This window comes from Gadus macrocephalus, chromosome 11 (genome assembly GCF_031168955.1).
Source record: "Gadus macrocephalus chromosome 11, ASM3116895v1".
Taxonomy (NCBI): Eukaryota; Metazoa; Chordata; class Actinopteri; order Gadiformes; family Gadidae; genus Gadus; species Gadus macrocephalus.
Window position 1 is genome coordinate 10,680,116 of NC_082392.1, and position 26,918 is coordinate 10,707,033.

Consider the following 26,918-nt stretch of genomic DNA (forward strand, 5'->3'; position numbering starts at 1 on the left):
GACCCAGCTACTTTCTGTCTGCTGGACATTTGACATGCCAGAAGGTTACACAGAACCATCTGGGAAGTCATTCTTGATAACGGTTTTGTACCACGTAGATCAGGGGTCGGCAACCCTAGGCACGCGTGCCACCACTGGCACGTGACAGCATAATCATTGGCACACTTAAAAAAAATATATATATATATATACATATGTATATATATTATTATTATTAAAAGATTTCACCACACAATAGGCAGAACTTTATTCTGTTTTGGGCATTTCCTCCCAGTGCAAATATGATAAAATTAGTTACTGAAAGCAGTGTTCCGAAATGGGATCAATGGAGAAGAAAATATTTAAAATATTGTTGCAAGTCACCTGTATGCATCGCCTTCACATGGTTTTGCAAAGCTGTACATGTCTTAAAGATATTGATGTGGATGGTTCCAACATTCTCATCTATTCTTGTTTTTTACATTTCTCACAGTGCACATTTTCTGAATTTCTGAAAGTCTTGTTTTAAGATGGGACATATGTAATTACAATTTGTAAGCCCATGTAGCAAATATAACAACAAAAAAAAGAAGTTTAAATGTTGATGCATGATTGTGGATTGTATGGAAATAATACAATTCCAGGTCTTCCGGAAATCTTTTTGGTCGCTGTGTCATAATTCAGCTTAATATTTAATGTATTGTTGCTCAAGGCACAGTCATTAACGAGAAAATGTCAAACTAGCACTGCATGTTGAAAAGGTTGCTGACCCCTGACGTAGATAATGTAGTTCCTCGTATGACGCAGATTGGTCTAAACCACTGGTGGTTTGGACAATGCATAACTTGAAGCCTGGCGGATGGGTTCTTGCTTGATCGTTATCTCGCAAATCCAGGGGCCTCACAACATTTCATTTAGACAGCCCACTGTTAAGTATCGAGCACCTCAAGCCTAGTTGAAATATGGCTTTTAACGTCTCTGTGGATGTCCTGGTTCTGACAGGAAGGTGTCGTCACAGAGGCGGAGGTGCAGTGTGTAGTTCACTGCAGGAACCCCAAAATACACCCCAAGAAGTGCTGCCCGACCTGCCCTAGTGAGTACCCCCACACGCTCAGTCCTATGACCGTAACATACTAGGGTAATGTTGGGCTGTGGGATATGATTATGAAGGCTAAATCGCTTGTACTTGTAACAATAGTGATACACATGATATCAATATGATCATACACTCAAGATTAATGGTTGAAAGATGAGAACATGTATTTTAAAATAGTTTATTGTACATTACAGTCTGCTCCTATTGAAAACAGCTGCCTCAGATCTCTGTGACCTCTGTGCTGTCTCCTGCAGGCTGTATATTTGAGGGTCGTCTGTACAAGGAGAAGGAAGAGTTCAGCCCTGAAGGCAAACCCTGCATCAAATGCACTTGTACGGTGAGTTCTCAGGCACACACACACACACACACCACTCATTCTATACATATATTCATGCACAGATGCATGCATGTGTGCACACATAGCCAGAGATGCACATCCACCAGTCCATGCATGCAACCAAACAAAGACGCACACTCGCTTGCCTGCACACTTTAACATACAAACAGTTAGTTACCACCGCCAATAAGCAAACATAGACAACTATATTGCACTCGCGTCACCCCCACAATGTTCACTTTTATTATGTTCGATTTTGTGTTTCTGGGAGCTACCACACCAAATGAGTAGCCTCTCTCTCTCTCTCTCTCTCTCTCTCTCTCTCTCTCTCTCTTTTTCCGTGGCTAATTATTTTCTTGCACTCTCTCCATTGTAAACAAACTTTTGAGCGTCGTCCATAAACACGCTGGTGCCATTAACACCTTCACACCTCGGAGACTGGCCCGTTAGCCCGTTAATAGTGGCGCGCACACACACACACACACACACACACACACACACACACACACACACACACACACACACACACACACACACACACACACACACACACACACACAAAAACAAAATGTTGAGCGGCGACCTGGTTGGATGAATGTGTCGCTGTGTTTTTGGTTTTGAGTGGATTTAAGGTAGCTGCCTCAGAATGAAATGTAGGAGACTTCCTGACACCTCTGATGGCCCGAGAACACAATGATATTCTAGACTTTTCTCTTTAGCCCCGGCCCTTCTACTTACTGTTGTACTATTATGTACTGTTGTACAATAGTTTTAACTTCTCCCCCCTCTCCTACTTTTCCCCCGTTTTGTTACAGTTATGCAATAGTTCTTCTTCTCTGGTTTTTGGTTACAGTTATGTAATAGTTGTTGTTCTCTGGTGTTTGGTCGCAGGGCGGACGGACTCTGTGCATGAGGGAGGCGTGTCCGGTTCTTTCTTGCCCCGCCCACCTCACCCACACCCCACCAGGACAGTGCTGCCCCCGATGTCTCGGTGAGGCCACACACACACACAAACACACACACACACACACACACACACACACACACACACACACACACACACACACACACACACACACACACACACACACACACACACACACACACACACACACACACACACACACACATAAAGGCTTCAAACACACATCCACACTAATGCTAGCAAAAACACACGTAACATATACCAGAATGTATCTCTTTATTTTAGACATTATCGTATCCTATACAGTATCGTTACAGTATGACACATGAACAACACTTTTTCTCTCCCTCTCTCCCCCCTCCCCCCCTCCCCCCCAGGTCAGAGGAAGGTGTTTGATCTGTCTCAGGGGAGCTGCTTGTTTCACAGCGAGGTCTATGAGAACAACACCTCTTTCAGGAACGACAACTGCACCACCTGCATCTGCAAGGTACCCCCCCCCCCCCCCCCCCCCGGAGGGTCTGACTCATGGGTCCCAGGGTTGAAGCGTTCCCAGTGGGAGTCAAAGCAGTGGGTTTTATACTGGCGCTCCCGATCTACCCAACCCATCCTTCAACGTTATCTGGATAAGAGATCCCACTACATATATTGATTGTATTTATAATAATAGTAAGTGTTAATATATGATGTATGCATATATATATTGATGCACAAATGAAACATAGAGAAACACACAAAGTAACTTAAATACATTAACAAACAAATATCTCCAATAAATACGTAATATTTGAAAATAATATATCATTTTATTTTATTTCAATAATTTCCCTATTGGCTAGTACACCATCGTTTTAAGCTTTCACTTGTATGACCTACAATGTATCCGGGGTGGTTGACCTTTAACCCTCTCCCCCCTCTCTGTCCCCATGGTCCGTGCATTACCCAGGATTCCACTGTGGTGTGCAAGAAGCACTGCTCGCGGCCAGGCAGTTGCCAGGGCGACCAGTGCTGCGACGAGTGCCTGTCCTATGTGAAGGTGGAGGAAGTGAAATACTGCCGGGTCCGGAACAAGATCTACAGGGTGAGACCGAGTGAAGAATGGGTGGTGGGAATGATGAGGGAGGGAGGGAGGGAGGGAGGGAGGGAGGGATAGGTGGAGGAAGGGATAGGTGCTCAGATGGATAGAAAGATGAGAGCTAGCTGCTATGGATGGAAGGATGGATGGTTGACACAGTGAACAACAGAGGCCGTCTTAAGTCATCCTCTCCTCCCCCTACAGGAAGGAGACATGTGGTCCTCTGCCAACTGCACCCTGTGTGCCTGTGTCCAGGGCAACATCGAGTGTCAGCCCAAGCACTGTGTGCCCATCACCAGCTGCCCGTCGGTGAGCCAATTGCTTCTTCTCCTGGTTGTTGTAGACCCTGACAGGCCTTTCACATTCTCCGGAGAATCGGCTCATATGGGAGATGCATGTGTGAAAGGGCTATAATATGGTACAAAGGTGTTTTTCACTATATTCACCTCTCTCCTGAATGGCCTTATAAATCAGAAGACTGTTCTCCTTTCTCTTTCTCATACCTCTCTGTTTCTACACTCGTGTGATCTATGCTCTCTGTCGCAATCCTTACACGTTGTACAACACAAGCAGAATCGTTTTCTGCACGTTTTCTGAACGGCACCGCCTCACAAGCTGTAATGAACCTGTTTCTGTGACGAACGCCCACTTTACGTTCCCTGACTTATTCCGTCCTCTTCCCCTGACACACGGGGCGTGTGACACGCACACACCTGATTCACCCGACAGGCAAGCCAACCCATTCAACCGCCCTCCAGTAACAAACGACAACTGTGAAATCACACAGAACACAGAGAGTTGTGAAGTCACAACTCTCTGTGTTATACGTGAAGCGCTCTCACGTATAAAACAGAGCGTTTTAAAATCGAGTTTACAAACTTTGTTCAACACACCTAATTCACATGTAATCTGCTCTTACTATCTTACTCCATCACATCGATAACATCAGCCGACACCTCTACTTCAAACCGTCCCCATCACCCTGGCCAGTAATGACAGACAGGCGTGTTGAGAGAGGTCGGAGGTGAGCGGGTTCAGGCTGCGTTCACCTGTCGCCGCCGCGTTACAGAGTGGATTTTTGTCATTCTAGCAGGCTCCGGTGGTCACTCTATCAAAGCCGCCGTCGGCTGCTTTGGCGTTCACACGCGTACCTCTGCTAACCCCCCTCCCCCCACGCCACCTCACCTGTTGTCAGCGGTCGGGGTCAGACTAGGCTGCTGGGCAGGTCCATGGTGGAGAGGGCCCTCTATTGGGCGACGGGGAAAACAGAATTATACTCGGCAGCGAAAGAAAAGTGACTATGACTATGCTGAATTTTTAACCAAAAATACAAAAAATATATTTTTTTGTGTATTTTGTGTACAGAAATATGTAACTTTTAGATAAATATTGCTTTATATTTGCATGAAATATGTAAGGGATAATCCTCAGCCTGAAGGGGTCTATTTCGCGATTATGACCAGCTTGCTATACATTAGTACACTTATTACACGGCTACTTAATAAAGATATCAATCACATAAAATGCAACTATAACAATATTGTAGTGATTTTATTGGTTCTGCTTGAAGAAAATGTATTTGTTTGATTCCACTTTTGGAAATACATAACAGTGGTCTACTAATCAGAAATAATGGACTGCTGAATTTCATAATTGGCCATCAGAATTGAGTGTGCAACAAAGTCTTGTAATAAATAAACTACGACTTTGATTCATGCTGTAGAAAAGAAATAGCTTTAAAAGAACAGTGATGAAACAGGGTTAAAAGTGAAGGTTATTTATTCACACACAGACACATATACACTCTCATATACAAATGTGCACTTGCTCTTGCACATTTTTAACCCCCCCCCCCCTCCACACACACACACACACACACACACACACACACACACACACACACACACACACACACACACACACACACACACACACACACACACACACACACACACACACACACACACACACACACACACACACACACACTCACACAGTTGGTCTCTGTGGAGACACTGTGTCTCCTTACACTCTTTTGTCTGCTGGGGGTTTGATTGACAGCAAAGACCACGGGCCCTATATTTAGTCCCATGCAAGCCAATCTCTCTCTCTCTCCCTTTCGCTCTCTCTCATTCTATGTATCCCTCTCATTCTCTCTCTCTCTCCCATTCTCTGTCTGTATCTCTCTCTGCACTCTTCAAAGAGAGAGGGACCTGTGTGTTGTGGCGGCAGTGCTGCAGTGTGTGTCTGGGGAGAGTGTAGCGTGTGTGTGTGTGCGTGTGTGTGTGGTGGTGGGGGGGGGGGGGGGGGGGGGGCGTGATGACAGTCTGTGTGAAGTGATTCCCTGGGGCAAAAGGAGAGTGGGTGAAGGAGTTCTCTGATCAGTTGAAACATTTGACCCTCCCAACACACACACACACACACTGACATACAGACAGACAGACACACACACACACTGATATACAGACACACACACACGCACACACACTGACATACAGACGCACACACACACACACACCCAATGTCATACAGGCACACACACACAAACCTACTACACACATCGAGCCCCACACACACACACGCATGCTTCTGTTTCTCAGAAGTTAATGGTTGATAAGAAACGATTTATGTGTTCCTTTTGACAGCGAGCAAAATAACCTCTACTATCTTATCCGGTCTCTTTACCCTGCATCTCTCGATCATTATACATCTAACAGTGGGCATACCGTCTGTATCGTCTATTGGTCTCCCTGCTCTCCTACACCTGTCACTGTGCCTCTGTCTCTCTCTCCCCTTCACTTGGGTTCTATCCTCTTTCTAACTCCTTCTGCCTCCTATGTCTAACATTGTGTCTTTCCTTTCTCGCGCTCTTCCCTCCCTTCCCTCATTCGCCTAACATTGTATCTCTCTCTTGTCTCTCTCTCCCTCTCTTCCCTCCCCCTTTGCCGAACATCGTGTCTCTCTCTCATCTCTCCCAGAATAAGATCCTTAACCGAACGGGCTGCTGTCCTGTTTGCACTGAAAGTGAGTAAGTCATTAAGTAATTTCCTGCCCCGCCCTCCCCATTCTGTAAACCATGTGATCAATTGTGGGTAATGTCACGGTTCCGATAACGATATTAATACAATGTTACATTGTCATGACATCATCAGCAGTGGTTGTTTTTGCATATAGGACATAGCAGCGTGGGCCCGGATTTTAAAATGTCTTTCTTCATATATATCCGTATTCATCTCTCTTGGTTTCTATATGTGTATATATATGAAAATATATATATATTTGTGTGTGTATGGATGTATATATGTGTGTGTGTGTGTGTGCGTTTCTGACTCTATCTCTCGCTCCCTACAGAGCCTGGTGTGTGCACAGTGTTTGGAGACCCTCACTACAACACATTTGACGGGCGCACGTTCAACTTCCAGGGGACGTGTCAGTACGTGCTGACCCGCGACTGTGGCAGCGCCACCTCTGGCAGCCTGGGGAACAACAACATCAACAGCCCTGACTCCAGCTTCACGGTACGACTGCTCTGGCAGATTGAGGGGCCTCATGTCGGGGCCATACCCGAGCTGATTTGAATAACCCTCTCCCGGTGCTCCGCGACCGCCACGCTTTCACTGGCATTATGATTTGGAATGCGGCCCGTCAATATCACATTACTGTCGTTAAGCCAATCAGATGAAAGTGGCGGGACATCGGAGGTACCGATCACGTCCGGTCCATACAGATGCCAGGTGTTTGTTAACGTGTGTGAAGCTTGATCCTCATCGAGTTATGACTGTCCCCCCAGGTCCTGGTGCGTAACGACGCCCGCAGGACGCGCTCCTTCTCCTGGACCCAGTCGGTGGAGCTGCGGCTGGCCGGCCTGAGCCTCAGCCTCCACCAGCACCTCACGGTGCGCAGGAACGGCTCGCGCATCTCCCTGCCCTACCACGGGCCCGGGGTGCACATCGACCTGGACGGGTACCTGCTGAAGCTCACCACCATCGCAGGTCAGGAGAAGAAGGTCATCGTGTGCTTGTACACGACTGTTTATACAGTGTTTAACGATGGATAAGAACGGGTTCCCTTCAACATAATAGAACGATAATGAAACAGCGATTCACTTAATGGTTCAATAGTGAATTCCCACACAACCCCGGGACACCTCCCGGCTGGAGGTCAGACCCCTGAGCCACCACACCAGCCCACCGGGTCGCCTTCACACTATCCTGCCCGTTAATAACCAACCAATGGATTATTAAATGCACATGAAAACACAATTTCCATTCCAACTACCACCCGTGACGGTTTCCCCCCCCCCCCCCCTCTGCAGGCCTGGAGATCACGTGGGACGGGGACAGCTTCGTGGAGGTGGTGGCGGCGCCCCACCTGAGGGGCCGGCTCTGCGGCCTGTGCGGCAACTACAACGGGCAGAAGAGGGACGACACCACGGGCGGCGACGGGCAGTTCAAGTTCGACGTGGACGCCTTCGCCGAGTCGTGGCGCGTGGAGGGCAACGAGGTGTGCGGCGCCCAGCAGGCCGCGCGGCGCCCCGCCCCCCTGCTGTGCCCCGGCAGCGTGCGGGTCAAGTTCCGCGCGCACCGCGAGTGCCAGAAGCTCAAGGCCTGGGAGTTCCAGCGGTGCCACCGCGCGGTGGACTTCTCCACCTTCTACAGGTAGGGGGCGCTGCTGGGCGGTGGGCTAGCCGCTGGGGCTGTCTGTGTTGGGGGGGGGGGGGGGGGGGGGGCGGGGAGAGGCCTCTGTTCGGGTGGGAAGCTAGAGATAGCTTTATTTATACCACGGGAACGCACAGGGCCAGGCCGTTGCTTGGTAATCAATCATTGAAACTTACAAGCATATCGTTTTACACTTGAATGCAAAAGAAATAAAGGGGAGGGGTTTAAAAATAAGGGAAAGTTAAAACACTCGTTGTAAAGTGTTATAACATAGATGTTATTGCTATTTAAAATATTATAATAGAACCAGTTAACAAACACACACACAAACAGGAGTGTGACTTCAGTTCAACAACACAGTGCCTGTCCTCTTCTTAGGGTCGTTCTGTTTGTCCTCTTCCTCCTCCTGTAGGTCCTGTGTCACAGACATGTGTGAGTGTCCGGTGCATAAGAACTGCTACTGTGAGTCCTTCCTAGCGTACAGCCGGGCCTGTGAGAGGGAGGGGGTCCCCGCCCTCTGGAAACCTGAGGCCGCCTGTATGGGTGAGTGACAGAGCCGTCCACCATACACAGCCCTGAATGAACGCATCCCAGCCAGTCATTGGTCCTCTGGCTGCAGAGAGGGAATCAGGCTTTGAAGGGGTACCACCACGCTCTGCTACTTTCATATATAAGAGAGAACTGCTTAAAACGCGCGCCGTGCAATGACTCTGTTTCAGGGATAAAATGAGGGAACATCGGACCATTCTATTTGGAGAATGCTAGTCTCACAAATAAATAAATAATAAACAAATTATTTAAAGTCTGATAGCAGACCAGCTTAGATCTGTGTGAATGGGCCATGGTGCTTAGCTTCTATTGTTGATTCGAACATGTTGCTGAAGGCTGGGATCTCTCAGCACGTAATTGGCTATTAACTGCGAAAGTCAGCACTAGTAAACTGTGAAATATTGTCTGTACAGGTTCAAAATCGACACGTGGAGACTACTGTAGAAACACTCTTATTACAACCCCTTCTGAAAGGTTCATCCATTCGTGCAAATGAGTTTCTCATCAGCCCCCCTATCGGCGGGAGTGGAAATCCTAGGAAGGATAATGGAGTGGCGAGGGTGTCTAACTGTCCGGCCCGAAGGCTCTGAGTTCCATCCCCCTGATGTCCGCAACCCAACCTGTAGGCTCCTAAACCGAGACACAGCGAGCCCTCTCCTGGACAACATGTCTAGTCATCTCGTCATGGTCACCAAGAACAAAGGAAGTTGGAACCATGGCTTTGTCATTTGTAACACGTCCTGTTGCTCTCCCTCTCTACAGCCACCCAGTGCAAGTACGGCGCCGTCTACGACACGTGCGGCCCGGGCTGCACCAAGACCTGCGACAACTGGAACGAGATCGGGCCGTGCCACAGGCCCTGCGTGGCGGGCTGCCACTGCCCCGCCAACCTGGTGCTGTTCCAGGGACGCTGCATCAAGCCCACCTCCTGCCCAGGACGGTGACCCTAGTGGGCCCGAGGGGAGAGGGGCCGGGGGGGGGGGAACGTTTCAGGGAGAGTCAGTTTCAGAGGGAGGGCGGGGTTGGAGAGGGACAGCAGGTTGACATGTGACGTTTGATTCACAGGGAGGAAAATACTCAGGGTCCAAATAAAATCCCCCGCCCCCCTTTATTTGGAGGATGGTTCATGGTGCTATCATGGATAGAGACTGTGGAGAGAGATGCTGTGGAGAGACTAGGGAGAAATTGACCCCCCCCACACCAGCACCACTTGTACTGCGATGACACAAACACAAGGGGGCGACTCGTGCGCCATTGCCGGTGGTAGTCGCGACTCGCGACGGAGGGTTGTCACTTCGCTGTCCTGTAACGTGTATCGAGACGGAAAGCTTCCGACAAGAAAGAAAGATAAATATAAAACTCAGGGTCCCTTGCGTGATGACCGGAGAACGGGACGCCGACGGGGAAAGCAAGCTGCCATAAACCCTCAGGAAGAGAGCTGTGCCCGGTGGACTCTTTGCTGTGAGCCAGCAGGGCTGCCTTACCGCTCATTCAGTCATCATGGATGGACACTGAAACAGGCGACCACGTTGCACCGCAGGGGTTCCAAAGTGCGACGCATTCGGACGCCCCCTCCCCCGGGGTCTCGTTTCAATACCGCACATCAACCAGATTTTTATCAAAGCCAGTCAGCCGTTTTTGTATTCTTTTTGTTATAATTATTTTGTTTGTTGACTTTGTTAATTTATATATCAATCAAGTATTTCAGAATCATAAATATAAATTGTGCTATAAATGATTTAAAGGGAAAAAAAAGCTTATTTATGTATTTCTCGTGTACTTTTTTTGTGTTGACCGTTTGAAGAGAAATGTGTCCAACTGTGAGTTGGCAGTGGCGCTGCAGCAGGGATAACGTACTGTAATGTGTTGTACTCAGTGTCCAGGGTGTTTGCTATCATTGGTAATTGGAGCGTGCTCCGCCAGGCACCCGCATCACTTGAATTCAAGCTATTCTTATTTAAGACCAGCAATATAACCATTCATCGAATATCACCGTTCTGTCTTCCTTCACACTTTGTCTCCTTTTTTCGTTTTTTTTTGTCTGTGTAAGCTACTTTTTTTATTTAAACCCAAATATTCACCATTCTAAGGAGCCCCTCTATATTTAAAAATAAGATTCGGGTCAGTCACTTTTGGAAATCTGAAAGGATTTCATTGATTGCTATTTTAATCAGAATAATTACGATTTGTCTGGGAATCAAATTATAAACTTGCTGTAGGCTTGTATGTCAGTCCAGATTTTCAATGTGTTATCACATCATGAGATCATCTGTCGTTATTATTCTTGCCATTCACCTTCCACTGAATTAATTATCGAAGTATTTAAACTCCCTTGGCTTAGGAAATGTTTTGCAGTTCCTACAGTCTACCACCAGAGGGCAGTGGTTGTACTGTGCAGCTTCCAGTAGATAAGACATGTGCATGACTGCCCGTACACCTAACAGACGCAACACATTATTGAAATTTAAGCAAACTCTTAATACAATTCAAAAAGTATAATACACAATACAAGAGGTCAACAAACAATGTTTTGAAATCACAGACAAACAGTAAGGGACAGTAAAGTGTCTACATGTTAACTTAGTTACAAGGTGTTAAAAAAGCTAGTCTAAATCATGACCTGCAGCTTTCCAGTTGAATTGACTTTTGAAAGAACTAAATTTGAGTCCCAATCCAAGTTGAAGATTGTAAGAATGAGACGGCCATTGAAAGACAATACAGGTTTGTTAGTTTAGGTAGCTCATACTTGCTTTATGTGCCGTAGTTTGATTGTTAATATCTGTTCATCGTTACATATATGTTTTCTGAACCTGAATACTTTAGACTCCTTCTCTTACATTGTTCTTCGCTTGCCATGAAAAAACGTTACTGTTGTGAGATTAAAATGGACAGAAGGATTTAGACTGGTGGAGGACGGATGTGTGTGTGTGTGTGTGTGTGTGTGTGTGTGTGTGTGTGTGTACTGTTTCACTCAGCTCAGTGGATGAACAAACTCAGTTTGGTTAAGAGCCAAAGGGAGAATCACTTCAATCCCTCTGAATTCAAGGATGACCTAATAAACGAACACTGCGTTTTGTTACGGAACTCCAGATATATAAGTGGACATTTTACGTCATAGAAAACCTATAACAAACAACACTTACAGGCAGAACATTAGTCGTACCGAGACAAACAGAAAGAATACTAGTTGAACATGCTTTGAAACCAATTCTACCACCAGGGAGGCTCTTGTTGTTTGGTATGGCAGAGGGTCGTGTCGCTATTTCAGGCCTAGCATAGTTTATAGCTTCCTTGGTGGTTGAAAGTACAAAAGGGGAAAACAAATGGAAAGTGCTTCAGAGTGGGCTGGGACAGGCTTCAGGAGGGGGCGACCACAGAGCTCAGATGTCCACCGTGGAAACATTCATTTCAGAGACCGATTCATACGGTATTAGGTGTTGTTCAGCGATTCTAATCTCTCTCTTTTAGGTTCAGGTCATCTCTAAAGCCTATTTGCTGTGTTTTTCGCTGGTTTGTAATATTTTCAAATGGACATTTTCTACATTTGAAAATGTGATTAATTTCCAAATGGCAGAAGGCTTGATTTTTGCATGCCCCTTTATAAAATGAACTCCTGTTACAGGGCATCTTCGTCACAGCAATACATTTAAGTGTGCTATGCCTAGACATTTCCTATCAACTGAAGGCATAATTATTATTACACCTTTGAGGTTCTCTGGATCAGAGGGAGGTAGGGGGCCACAAAGGGCACACTTAAAAACCTTGAAATGATAATCATCTAGACTGTCTTTTCTCTTTCATACAAAGCAAAAAATACACATGTAATAAAAAATACACTGTAAAATATCCAAGTAGGCCAGCTTTGAGGGGAATACTAAATAAAATAAAAGTCTGTTACCACAGCATTGGAATAATGGAACAGGTGTTACAGTTGAAAAGAGATAAGGTGGGGGCGGGGCTATAACTTCAATCATCATCGCTGTCGCTGCCTGATTCACTGAGCTGCAGATCATTTCCTGCAAAGACAGGAAACAGAATGCATTTGAAGACGTCACAAATCTCTCAGTTGGTTTTTCATAAGTTATGGAAGCACTTTGTTACTCCGTAAAGCACATCCCCCGAGAAACCCAATACTCCCATCTAGTTTCACATCAGGTAATACAAAGTACCCACAGCCCGCCCTCCATATCGGACTCACGGAGTGTGCTCATGAGCTGGTTGGTGCCCTGCTGCCGGTCAGGGGCCCCGTTGGCCAGCGGGTTTGGGTTGGGGGAGGCGTGTGGGTGGGGCGGTGGCTGTGGTAATGGCGCGGACGGAGGTTGTGCGTCGTGTTCACCGTCACTGCTGGAGCTGTCGTCGCCGCTGGCCGAGTCCGACGAGGAGCTGCTGCCACTGCTGCTCATTTGCTCGATGACCTCCACCTCCGCTCGCAGCTCTGCCCATAGCGGGGCCCAGTCAGGGAGAGGGAGGGAGGGAGAGACAGAGCGAGAGAGCCAGCATCAGAACCAACTTTTAACCCAAAACCGAGGCAGGGTAATCCATCGCTCCGGCATCAATGATCTTGATAGTTATTGATTAACCAACAGGGACAACATTTCACAAGAGTAAGGGGTGGACAATAAATCAATATTGATAATAATCCCGATATATTCTGCCATGAAAAAGTATATGCTGATATCAAATTTGGCCATATTGTCCAGCCCTACCTAGAGTGTCATCAAAGAGCCCCTACTTGATCACAGGGTTTCCCCAACTCCCGGGCTGCCACCAGCTGGTAGGCTGGAGTACAGCTAGCCACCATACATCTTGGTGGACAATCCTGCTTGTGATGTCCGCAGTGGATAGGTTTTGCGTGATGGCTTGCAATGACTTATCAGCCGCACGCCCGGTGGAGAATTAAGGGACCTTTAACATTGACGATGCCTATGGCCGAGGGCCCTCACCTCTCTTGATGTCATCCAGCTGGGGCTCTGGAGAGGGGTTGTCCTTAGAGGGGGAGGGGGGGGTCTTAACTCCAGCCCCAGGCTTGGTGGGGGCCCGGAACTGGGAGCTGGGCTGGTTGGACCGCACCGACTGCTGCTCAATACGGGCCTGTATCTTACTGCTGCCCTCTGCCCTAAAACCACCACACACAGCCAGACAGACACCCATGTAAAACGCCATGGAAAAGAGATTCCTCCACTGCTTACATGTGTCACAAACCCCCAAAGCTGTATGTAAGTGTTTAGGATATTTGACAATCAGTGGAGGGAGCTATCTGGTGAGTTCCAACGTTGGAACTCTCTGGTGAGTTCCAACGTGTACGTGCCATTTGCTAATAATCATGTCTCAGCCTTTGTGGATTAGAAATAAACAGGAGTTCCCAAATGGCTACGAGTTCACCTTGCCTTTGTATTCCCCATGGGGGCTATCTGCCCGCTCACCTGGTTTTCTTGACCTGGATGCTACTGATGAGCTTCTCCAGCACAAACTCCCCCGTGTCGTGGTTGATGATGAGGACACAGTCCTTCTGGTAGGGCCGCTTGTTCCCTTTGAACACCGTCATGGGGGGTGTGGAGCCCTTAGGTGAAGTATGATACATAATTTGTTGCCCATTACCGAGTATCAAAGACAGATGTTTCATCCCTAGATGGGATGCTGCATGTTTTACTTTTTTTCCTTTCAAAATGAGAAATTACAGCCAACGTATAACATAATGTGATGCATGCTTGTTATAGGTTTGCAATGGGTTTGTAGTTTGTGACATTGAATTTAGTTGTTTAGAGGGTTGTGTCAAATAAAGAAAAAGAGGATGTTCTTACTGGAATATGTGGCAACGTTATGGTAACTTCATCCCCCTTTCCGACCTGCAATTCTCCCTCGCAGCTGGTGTCGATAGAAGCTGGTTTGAAATCGTCTGTAGTACACAAAAGCATAAAAACAGGCCTCAAAATTGTTGCTACATACAGGTGTGGGGAAAAGTGCATGTCATGTCCGCTTTTTCTTCCCCCTTCAGAGTACTAATTCCGTGCACAGTTATAAATGCAGAAAACCTGTAACCATATGACAGACTCGACACAAGAGATTTGTTTTTTCATGATATTAATTTTCTATTACGCAAAACAGTCAACCCAAGTGAAAAAAAAATATTTTCCTTCTGCAAACGCAATGTGTAGAAAGAAGATTGCTTATTTGGAAAGTACGACAAACAATGGGCATGGGTTGTAATGCCGCAATTCTTGATGGTTTACATTTTAGCAGTAGGCTTGATTACTAGGCATTACTATGACCCACACCGTGCACAGCAATGTCTTCATTTTTGATAGGAGCATTGGTAGATCATGGGACAATTGGGCCCAGTGCACAAATGCCCAGGGCCAATACTGTGCTGAAAACGACCCTTGCAGCACTGCACTACTCGGGGAAGTACAACCAAAGACTAATTGATTGGGAGAGACGTTGGCAGGAAAACAGATAATCGAGGGGAGGGGCATGCATATTTGGGTATGTCCCTGTACGCGTTCACACAGCAGACCAGATTGGTACAGGACGGAAGGCAAATGGCAGCCTTAAACTGATGTTTAATTGTCTGACTTTAACAAATGTAAATGTGACGTAAAAACGCCACCAAACGATTCACTTCGTAAATGTGAAAGTTGGACTTCAAGCCATTAATCCCTTCATCTCATACGCTCTTTTAAAAACTCACATCTGATTGTATGGAAGGACGATTTGGGCTTCTTCTCAAAGCTCTCTCCAAGCTTCAACACATGCTCCTCTTTATCCAAAAGCGGATTTGTAGTTCCGTTCATTGCTTCTATTATATGGTCAAAATTGACATTGGTTTAAAATCACTGAACATGTACAGAATTTGTTTATGCAAAGTGAACCCAGCAGAGGCGCCCTGGTAAGCCCAATGACGAACTGCGGCGAGCATCTGTTTCCTGTTTGGTTCCTGCTACGAAATACTTCCGACAGTGTGCGAAAACATCGTTTTAAGATTATATGTATTACCTTTATTAAACATTAGATTAATAATCCATGATTACACATTTTTAAATATAACAACACATATTACATTACACATCCGAAACATTTATTTTCTTTAAGAGATAGATGAACTAGACGGATTGTGAGAAACCCGACGCGGAAGAATATATGGGACGGACACGGTGGGCTCATGTTGTATACACTGCTTTTGGTGCTGAGTCTGACCACTGATTGATACAGTGTCAGGCGTTAAAAAAACGAACTATCCAACATGGAATCGGAAATAAAGTGTTTTACAAGCGATCATGTATCCACTGAAGAACAGTCTATTTGCGATAAACCCCAGGATGAGATCAACAGCAACTTAGACATGTCCCTGAGCCAAGCAGAGTCGCATAAGCTCCCCATTGACAAGACTCTGGTCTCAGAATTCAAGCAGATGAAATTAGAAAAGGAAGCACAGAAAAACTGGGACTTATTCTATAAAAGAAACACTACTCATTTCTTCAAGGACAGACATTGGACTACGCGGGAGTTTGAAGAACTGAAGTCGTGCAGACAGGTATTAATGGATGAAGTAGCCTATATGGATTTGGTGATTCACAAACAAGTCAAAGCGAGTTTTATATGTCATTTTATTCTTTCTATTTTTTCAGTTTGAGTCTCAAAGGCTGGTGCTGTTGGAGGCTGGTTGTGGCGTAGGAAACTGCATTTTTCCTCTGCTGGAAGAGGATCGCAACATCTTTATATACGCCTGTGACTTCTCACAGAGAGCTGTGGACTTTGTCAAGGTAGGCCTGGGCGATATGGACCAAAATGAATATCTAGATATTTTTTTACTATATCTCGATACACGATATATATCTCGATATATTTTGAATCTCCTCTAGAGCACATCATAAATGCTCGATTCAACCATGTCTGGCATAATGTTACGTCAGTAATAATTCTAGTATTCCTGTAATATAAGTCTGCATGTAGATTACATGAAACAACATATTGTTTAAACTCATTAGTGCTTTGTATTGGAACAATTTAGAACTTACAAATAAGAAAAGGAAAATCACAGCGAGTTAGATTTACCAACACAGCATTTATTCAAACCGTTAATTATTTATTAACTGTTTGCATAATAATTATTATATATACACTGCCAGACGACGGATCCAATGCTATTCTTTTTCAAAACCAAATCCTCAGTTTCCATCCTTTTTTCTCTCTCTCGCTGTTCTCACTCACCGGTCGGAGGTACACACACCTACAGCAGCGTGCCGTCCAGACTACGTCACACACGCGTGTCCATGAGAATCTCGCGGACTCGCAACCGGCGGGGGGAGTGAGTGTGTTTGTGCCATTGCATGTCTTTACCTTTTGTGGAAGAGGGAGAGACGTCGGAGGCGCACAGAGCTTTTGGCCGTGATATTATGCAATTATATTATATTATATACTATTATATATAGAGCTCCGGGAGTCGCAAACGGCAACAATCACTTTCTCCTCCATGCTGCAGTTCACCCCGGACTGCACTGCACTGAGTTTGACGGTTGAACGCTAATTGGCTGTTTACGTTACACATGTCACTCAGTGGCCACGCTGTTGAACGCTGATTGGCTGTCATCACGAGAAATTAAAATACATTTAAACTCGAGCGAATTTGTCGTGCCACAAATCCTCGTGAACGCGCTCGCCTGTGCACGGCGATAGTGTGGCGCGACAAATCAAAACTTGTTGCCGGTTTTCTCTCGCGAAGAATTCGCCCGATATGCGTCTACATTCACTATATATGGGATTTTGTCGCCCCGTCGCGTTTGGTGTGAATGCACAATGAGCATGCCGGCGGCGGCAAAAATAAACAGATTACGTGCCAATTTGTATTCGATGTTCGCGACAGGGGCATTTTATACATCCCCTGGAGAACATCTCGCGATACATCGCATATATTCGATATATCGCCCAGCCCTATGCTCCTTTCTGGATTTGCGTCTTTGACTCCCTCTCAGCCATCACATCTGCCAACATCCACCCTCACCATTACTCGCCCTGTTTGAAAAACAATATTGATGCTATAATTTTTTTTCATTTTAGTGCTGTTACTGTTATTAGTTTATTTTTTGTCTTTGTGACCAAATGAGCATGCATGACTTGTATACGTATGTTTCTGTATATGTTAAGGCATGCATGGCCAATTCACTACCATTAATACCTGTATCGAAGCCCATTATACCATATTTCATTGATACTTCTCTGTAAGTGAGGGAAGGGGTGGGGGGATGGGAGTCGGGGCTAAACTGTCTCTTTCTTCGTACCTTATTTCACAGAATGTTTCAATTTAACTTGAGGTGCACTGTATTCTGTTATGCTCAAAATCTCAATAATAAATCATGCATAAAAAAAGGGATGTTCGTGACTGTCTAGACACAGTCCATTAAATAGTGAACTCCATCACAGGCTCACAAAAGCGCCCACAGTGCTTTATGGCTAACAATCGCAACAAAAAACGGCTGCAGAAATTCGGTCTTCTGTCATTGATCAATGTGAGGACATATTAACTAGTGCTGTCAAGCGATTAAAATATAATATAATATTAATCACATTAATGCCATTGTTAACTCACGATTAATCGCGAGCAATCGCGATTAATTGCAAATGTTTTTTCTATGCTAAATATCCCTTGATTTCTTCATCCCCTTAATTTTTCTCATTTGAATGCTCTTATAAACATGGAGAAGTGCATCGGCTTGCCTTGTGCAAATGTTTTTTTATTGATAACAACATTGGCATACTGATCAAAACAGGACGATACAAAAAAAAGCCTATAGTGCAATTAAACGATACCAACATACTGCCTTGAACATAGCAGTCAGGCTACTGCTTCTTTGTTTTGAGCCAAAGAAAAACATTATTATTATTTTTTTAAATAAAAGAATTGCGTTAATCGCTCGATAAAAAAATTAACGCAGTTAAAATTGGTTTGCGTTAACGCCGTCAATAACGCGTTTAACTGACAGCACTAGTATTAACCAAGGTGGTTGGATTAAAATCAGAAGGAGACAGCAGGTGCAGCTCGAAAGCGACCTCCCACACAAGAGCAATGGAATCATTTGATTTTATTATATGCCTTGTGACGTGGCGTTTGATCGGTACATTTTGGCTGCGCATGTATTTTTGGAATCTTTAATTGCTGCAATGAATTCTGTTGTTGTTGACTCAACATCTGTCTTTGCTGTTCAATTCTAACAGTAGTCTATGAGTAATATATCGGCGGTAACCACTGTTTTTAGGGTTTTGCGAAATTGTGCCAGCTTGACATTCAGTGGTATTGGATGTGTTTTAATAAAACACATTCAATACCACTTTAACTTTTGGGAAGGGGCGAAAATACAGGTAAGCTGATTGGAAAAACCATCTGTCTATCACCAATCAGATTACCACCAATGCCATGTTGTTGACTGAACAGTCGATACCCGCCTCAAAACCAACGCTGATTGGCCAGTCGTTAAGCGAATGGCTTCAAATTTTCTCCATCGCAGGTTACCAGGCTGATCTGCGATAAATACAATGGATCTCTCAAAATCGAGATGGTCTCACGAGGCTAGCTCCCTACATGGAACAGAACATAAGATTGAATGAAAAATATACAAATGAATGAAACGCCATCCCTGTATTTGACTACAGGGATCGCAAGAAGCTGAAATCTTACATCAGACAAAGGTGAAGATGTGACAGATTTGGTAGAAAGCAAGTCCACTTCAGCCTGTGTGTCTGTTGGCAGCAACACCCCCTGTACTGCCCCGAGCGCTGCAAGGCCTTCCGGTGTGACCTCACCCAAGATGACCTACGGGGCGAAGTGCCGCCAGCCAGTGTGGATGTGGTCACCCTCATCTTCGTCCTTTCGGCCATCCACCCCGACAAGATGGTGCGGTCCCTGGAGAACATTTTCCGGGTGAGGACAGCAATGGAAATGCCGCGTTCGATGTCACATTTCAATAGCTATACATTATTTTGTATTTTGTGCATTATTTGATTCTACTTTTTTTTAAGCCTGACCAGTTCTTAAAACAGTTAAAAAACCTGTTGCGGAAACCCTTACTTAACTATCCCCCCCTAACCCCCCACCTGCTCCCTAGTCACATATATCTGGATTCACTTTAAGGCACTTTGGATTTAATGTTTGAATGGCTGAATAGTAAAGTAGTTCCTTTTAAATGAAAGGTGAGCGTGGCATGGTACAGAAACATTTGCCTCTGTTTGTGTGTCTCAGGTGTTGAAGCCAGGAGGCTGTGTGTTGTTCAGGGACTACGGACTCAACGACCACGCCATGCAGAGGTTCAAAGCCGCCAACAAGCTGGGGCAGAACTTCTATGTCCGGCAAGACGGCACCAGGTCCTTCTTCTTCTCCAAAGGTCAGTTTTATGATTGCAGACGGGAGGGACGTCAATAGCCAAGTGCAGTGCATTCCACTGACTACAAAATACACTTATGTGTCACTTCCTTCTTCAGAGCTCCTTGCTGAACTGTTTGAAGGGAGGGGCTTCCGCTCTGTGGCCAATGACTACGTCTTCAGAGAGACCGTGAACAAGAAGGAACGCCTCTGTGTGCAGAGGGTGTTCCTACAGAGTAAATTTACCAAGACACACCAAACAGAGACTTCGCCCTGAAGAACCAAACCTAACCCTGTTCACACAAGGATTATGTTTTTCACCATTAGCTAATAGGTTGAGAATCTATGATGGATGGAAGCCTTCCCTCACCAACTGAAAACTGTTAAACGGCCAATACCATGTTGCAAAGGATCTATGATTCCACTCTGACTTGAGGATGACTATCTGATTCTACACACGTTTTATATGTTTAACGATTTTTTAAATTAAAGGAAAAAAACAACAATACCAGTGTTTTTCTTTTTGTTGTGTGATTTTAGTTTATGTGGGCAACCATACCACTACACATAAAAAAAATTAAAAACAAGAACAAATTCTAATTGCACTGTTCTCCCTCTGTGTAAATAAGTAATTCATTCATTAATATTAATACAAGCTACATGAAAGCCATTTATTTGATATCTCAGAATAGACAAAATGTTTTTTTTTTTTTTGTCACCGGACCTCATTAGATTTAAAGGTCCCATGACATGAAAATCTCACTTTATGAGGTTTTCTAACATAAATATGAGTTCCCCTAGCCTGCCTATGGTCCCCCAGTGGCTAAAACTTGCGTTTGGTGTAAAACAAGCACTAGCTGTTCTGCTCGCCTTTGAAAAAACGGAGGCTCATGCGCGCTGATTTGGAATGTCTGTGTTTAGGACGTCACCAAGCATCTAAGCTCCTCCCCTTACTCTGCCTGGCCCGCCCAGAGACGTTGGCCCGCCAATGAGACTCGACCGTGCGAGCGCCACATGTGTGTGTGTGAATACACACACTGTAACGCTGTAACAAATGTTTCTTGTCGGTTCTTTGACGTCTCTTGTATTTCCACAATGAGTCGTGGGGGTTATCTGAGCCATGGTTGAGAAGGAATTGTGGGAAAGGAACTTTGGCTATGACTCGCTGAAGTACATGAACTGCGACATGCCACCGGTTGCCGCGAGGCACCATCGCCCGGCAGCGGGCAGCGGGCAGCAGGCAGCGCGCGGTTCAGTCGACTTCAGGTTGATGTGAAAGTGGAAGAACCAGAGACGTCGCAGAACCCGACAAAGTCGTTTGTGATTCATAATATCGTCTGGAGGCGCACACAGCTTTTGGCCGTGATAATATGTACTATATGATATAAATATCGATGTATTGTATGATATTATTTAGATATAGAGCTCCAGGACTGTAACGCAAGTGTTGTACACTTCCTTGTTATTTGGATAACCGTTCTGCTTTTGGTGTTATGGCGCATAACACGTCAGACTCTCGTCTCTGGTGTTTCTACAACGAGACTCGTAGTGGGGGTTATCTCAGCCAAGGTTGAGAATGAATTGGGGGGAAGGAACTTTGGCTTTGACTCCCTCAAGAACATGAACCACGACATGGAGGAGAAAGGGATTGTTGGCGGTGAATGTCTCCCGCTTGAGCCCCGCTGAGGGACCACCGCCGGAGGCGGAGGTGCCTCAACGCTGCCCGGCAACAATCCCTTTCTCCTCCTTGTCGCGGTTCAGTCTACTTCACATTGATGTGGACGTTGAAGAACCAGGAACGTCGGAGAACCCAACGCGGTCGTTTGAGATTCATAATATCGGCTCACACAAGCTTTTGGCCGTGATAATATATATTATATGATATAGATATCTATGTAGGCTATATGATAATATTTAGATATAGAGCTCCAGGACTCCCGTGTGTTCTAGAATATTTACAGAACACGGCTAATGGCTGTGTGCGCCTCGCCATTGCGATACATCCACTGTAAACAGAGTGCATGGCACCGTGGCTGCAAGCTGCTCCTCCTTGACCCGCCTCGCTCCTCCTCATTTGCATTATAGCTACAGACACCAAAACAGCGCATTTGGGGGAAGCTCAATGTGCGACTGGCTCGGAGTGGCTGTAACTCTGCACCACGGCTGAATTTCGGGAACGTCTTTGAATACTGTGTTAGTTGCCCACTAATACCTATATTAAAGAATACATAAAATAGCATGTCATGGGACCTTTAAGCCCACCACCCCTCTTGCCGAGACTTTCGGCTTACTACATTGTGTATGTCCTCTAGTGGTAGGTTAATGCACTTACATCTATATTTATTTACTTTATTTTCAAAAGTGAGATTGAATCAATTACGTTTGTATTTGATAAAATGTTTAATAGCCAGAAATTGATTATAATTAATATCAATAATTAATTGTTGATTAAAGGTGATATATAATGATGTTTTTCCAAAAAGTAAACATACTATATGAGTTCCAGAAAACAGGCTTTTGAAGCTGTTTGCTGGAAATAGCTTTTAGGAAGAAAAGAAATGGCCTATCGCTATTGTCCTCTGTTTCAGTCCCTTGAGAATGTGCTGTCTTTGGTGTCTGAAGCTTTAACGCAAATTAGCTGCTTCCCATTAAATACAAATTAGCTTAACCCATTGTATATAGGTATCTATATAATACAATGTTATTATTACGGCCAAAAGCTTTGTGCGCCTCCGGATGATATTATGAATCATAAAGACTGCGTCTGAGGTCTCTGGTACCACAAGTAAAGACTCGTAGTAGGGATTATCTTGGCCATGGTTGAGAAGAATTGGGGGAAAGGAACTTTGGCTTTGACCCTCTGAAGTCCAGATTGAACTGCGACATAGAGGAGAAGGGGTTTGTACTAAGCTGAGCTGCCGGACGGCCGCCCGGGCACCCCCCCCCACCCGCCAGAGCTCCCCCGCCGGAGCTGCCGGACTGAGCTGTTTTGACAACTCCGGCAGGGGAGCTCCAACGGGGCAGCTCCGGCAGAAGTTCAGCAGCTCCGCCGGATACCTGCCAGGCAGTCACGTGGCAATCTGACGAATTAGAAATCTATTTTTGGAATCTCCTTGCTTCTGAAATGCGCTAACATCTCCGCCAAGCGCTCATCCGCTAGTCCACAAAATCATATTCATGCTCTGATGGGAGGGGGACGGGGAAGTTGGTGGTAATATTCAAATGTGCCTGCTTCCTATGTAGGAGTCCGCGCTGAACCTGACTTGCTCGTTTGGTTACTGTAGGCGGGGTACTTTCAGAAATGCATATCCCACTCAAAAAATCATGACCAGACTTATTTAACGCGTGTGGGAGCACCAGAGACTCCCCCCAAAAAACCAAACCAAATCCCAGGAAAAGTGTTGTTTTCATAATACAGTGGCGAGAAAAATGATGTGAACCTTTTGGAATTTCATAGTTTTCTGACTGAATGTATCTGTTTCTGACAATGTGATCTGATCTTCATCTAAGTCAAGGGTATTGACAAATAAAATGTGTCTAAAATAATAACACAATTTTTTTTTGATCTTCAATGAGAACAAAGGAAATAAACTCATAGTGCTTGTGGAAATTAGTATGTGAACCCTTGTGTTAATGACCTCAAAAAAGCTAACTTGAGTAAGGTACAACTGGAGTCTTGTTAAGATAATTTAAGTTTGGAGGTGTGGACAACAGCTACTTTGAATGTTAAAAACCCCTCAAACTTTTGGAGTGAACACGCTTATGTGAGCCATGCCTCGCAAAAAAGGGCTTTCAGAGGATCTAAGATCAAGAATTGTTGGCAAGGGTCACAAAGTTATTTCAAAGACAAAATCCACCAGTCGACAGTTAGGTAATCAATCTTCTACAAATGGAGAAACTTTGGGACTGTTGGTACTCTACCAAGAAGTGGGCGACCAGTCAAAATGACACTAAGAGCACAATGAAGACTCATCAATGAGGTTAAGAAACAACCCAGAATGACAGCCAAAGATTTGAAGGCATCCTTGGAACTTGCTAACATCTCTGTTCATGAGTCGACAATATGTAAAACACTGAACAAGCAGGGTATCCACGGCAGGACACCACGAAGGAAGCCACTGCTTACTAAAAAGAACATTGCTGCACACTTGAAGTTTGCAAAAGAGCTCTTTGACACTCCACAGCGGTATTGGCAACATGTTTTGTGGACTGATGAAACTAAGATCGAACTATTTGGAAAAAACACACAGAACTACATCTGCCGTAGAAAGGGCATGGCATATCATCATGAAAACATCATCCCAACCGTAAAGTAAGGTGGAGGAAGCGTCATGATTTTGGCCTGCTTTGCTGCATCAGGGCCTGGCCAACTTGGAATCATTGAGGGGAAGAGGTATTCCCAAGTATATCAGATAATGATATAGGATAATGTGAGAATGTCTGTATGTCAGCTGAAACTGTGTACAACTTGGTTGATACAACAGGACAACAACCTAAAACAACGGAGCAAGTCCACAACAGAATGGCATCAGAAAAACAAAATCTGCCTTTTGGAGAGGCCAAGTCAGAGCCAAGACCTCAAACCAATAGAGGTGCTAAGGATTGACTTGAAGAGGGCCATACTAATGAGATGTCCAAAGAATATGACAAAGCTAAAGCAGTTCTGCCAGGAAGCATGGGCTAAAATTCCTCCTCAACGATGTGCAGGTCTGATCCACAGCTACAGGAAGCAAACACATTATGTTTGTCAATACCCTTGATTTAGATGAAGATCAGATCACATTTTATGACAAATTTATTCAGAAAACAATGAAATTCCAAAAGGTTTCCATTATTTTCTTTGTCACTGTATGTACGCATTTAAGAAAAAAAATCATTGAGACCAGTGAGATCAGTCTATTGAGCCTTGAAAACCCCCGTTGTAAATATCTGTGGTCAGAGACAGAGTACAACAATATATTTCCTCATGGGACATGATGGTGATGGAATATTTAAACATGTTATTGACAAACTATGCAGATACAGATGCAGAGTGAAGTGCCACATCCTCCACCCAGAAATAAGTCACCAACAGAGAAAGAATTCCTCTATCTCTGTGATAAACACACCTTGAACAGTGTGAAACAATGCAGCAGACTGAGTTGGAATACGTTAACACCCCCTTCTCTTCATCAATTGATGAAGATGCAAGGGAAACTGAGAAATCGAGCTGTTTTTCTGGTAAACAAGTTTTTTTTTTTCAAAGGGGCACTATCAGGTTGTATCATTAATTTCATAATAGGCCTGTTTATCACTATTTAATTTAAAGTGAGTTTACTGGTATTATGTTGCTTTACTCTTTGGTCGAAGTGGGGGTGGGGTATAGTTTGAGGATCAAAATGTTTAAATGTGGCACATCAAAATGTGTATGTGTTCATGTATGTGTCGATGCATGTGCGTGACGTTTATCAAACAGTATTGGGAGTTTGCAGAGTGGTTGGTGTAAGTTTGGGTCTTCTCTGCGTTCTACAAGCCACCCTCAACATTTCACTGCGCCTTCATAAAACCTGTAAGAAGGCCTATATCCATCTGTAAGATCACATTTTCTCAGCAAACTGTATAAGAGAAAAAGGGTTAGGTTTATGAGAAGCCAAGGTTCAAGGCTGAGATCCCTTTGGTGTTTATCCTTCCTCACTAAGAGGAACCTCTGGCCGGATGTGTGTCTTCCCTTCCTAGCCGAGGCTTTCAGCTTCGGCCGTAACTGTGCTGCCAACGCCACTACGGATTGGGCCGTCAAAGACTTGGTTTCAATGAGATTTCACTTGATAAGTCAGAGGCAGGTGCTACAAAGAGCACACGACGATCTAGAGGCCAAGTTCAGTGTCTGCAGCCTGCCTCTGGGCGATCGGATTTGCCGCCCAGATGTGGAGATCTACATCCAAAAAAAGGATTTCTACAACATGGTGGTCCGAGAAAGAGATGAACTCAAGGACCAGATCTCCCACCAGAGAAATGTGGGAATGGAACTCCAGCGGCAGAGAAACAGGCTGCTCATGCACATTTCCAAACTGGGTGAGTTTTATTAGGTCCAAAAAGATTATATTATTTATAAATAATTGAATTTATTAAAGTACATCCTGGATGGTAGGTTACATTTAACAAAAGAGATTAAAATATTTATTTTTTAGAGTACAAAATAATACAGCAATTGTATCTAGGCCTATAGGAGCAATCAGAAACAAGTCTGATTGGAAAAAATATTTTTTACATTACGCACAGTTGAGATATTTCACAGCATGTGTAACACTTTACAATAATGGTATGTTAAATAACCATTAATGGACATTAGAGCCCGACCGATATATCGGCAGGCCGATATTATCGGCCGATATTAGGCATTTTTCAAACTATTCGGTATCGGCATTTATAATGGCCGATAAATGAATATATATTAAAAAATCCACCAGAGGGCGCTCTAACGCCCCAAACCCGCTGATTCAGGCAGAGTGAGTGACGGAGATCATCGGTGTTGTTCATAGCTGTGTTCGAAATAATTCCCTATCACGGATATAGTGCACTATATAGGGTGCTCGCCATTTTGTAGTGGTGCTCGAATTCTCAGTGGTTAATTTCATGCACTATATAGTGCACTTAAATTCCCTAAAATTTGAGTGTAGGCCTACATACGATGTTTCCTACATGTTACTCCGTATACCACAATGCAATGCGGTAGTGTTTCTTTCTGGCAGAAATTCCCAGAAAGAGTCCAACCCACCACCATCGTGGATTCTGTGTTATCATCTGCTTCAGGGGGGAGTGGAGCCCCTCTCCCCCGTCTGTGCTGTTGGGCCCCTCCATCCTTTGCGTCAACAGCACTGGACAACGTGCCCGGGGTCCGCACCGTCCCATCTATACGGGCCCCGGGCCGTTTCCCTGGTCTTTGGAATGCTTGGAGCACTGTCTGAGGAGATGG

At 44.9% G+C, this 26,918-nt stretch overlaps 3 protein-coding genes across 3 annotated transcripts; 2 read left to right on the forward strand and 1 right to left on the reverse strand.

The window, feature by feature from the left end:
- The first annotated feature begins 729 nt into the window (after positions 1 to 729).
- bmper (BMP binding endothelial regulator) lies at positions 730 to 9,593 on the forward strand. Its single transcript, XM_060064856.1, has 13 exons — positions 730 to 756; positions 982 to 1,072; positions 1,330 to 1,412; positions 2,304 to 2,403; positions 2,715 to 2,824; positions 3,281 to 3,415; positions 3,614 to 3,718; positions 6,388 to 6,433; positions 6,761 to 6,927; positions 7,200 to 7,401; positions 7,725 to 8,067; positions 8,480 to 8,610; positions 9,379 to 9,593. The coding sequence occupies exons 1-13, from the start codon at positions 730 to 732 to the stop codon at positions 9,558 to 9,560; spliced, it is 1,722 nt and encodes a 573-aa protein (XP_059920839.1). The 3' UTR covers positions 9,561 to 9,593.
- Positions 9,594 to 10,594: 1,001 nt separating this feature from the next.
- On the reverse strand, positions 10,595 to 15,553 carry eaf1 (ELL associated factor 1). The gene is made up of 6 exons (XM_060064344.1): positions 15,305 to 15,553; positions 14,418 to 14,512; positions 14,040 to 14,176; positions 13,560 to 13,732; positions 12,815 to 13,051; positions 10,595 to 12,632 (listed from the first exon to the last, which is right to left on the reverse strand). Exons 1-6 carry the CDS (start codon positions 15,405 to 15,407, stop codon positions 12,583 to 12,585), a joined length of 795 nt encoding a protein of 264 aa, XP_059920327.1. The 5' UTR covers positions 15,408 to 15,553; the 3' UTR covers positions 10,595 to 12,582.
- Positions 15,547 to 20,472, forward strand: mettl6 (methyltransferase 6, methylcytidine). Its single transcript, XM_060064343.1, has 5 exons — positions 15,547 to 16,147; positions 16,242 to 16,376; positions 19,358 to 19,528; positions 19,847 to 19,988; positions 20,086 to 20,472. The coding sequence occupies exons 1-5, from the start codon at positions 15,857 to 15,859 to the stop codon at positions 20,241 to 20,243; spliced, it is 897 nt and encodes a 298-aa protein (XP_059920326.1). The 5' UTR covers positions 15,547 to 15,856; the 3' UTR covers positions 20,244 to 20,472.
- The last annotated feature ends 6,446 nt before the right edge of the window (positions 20,473 to 26,918 follow it).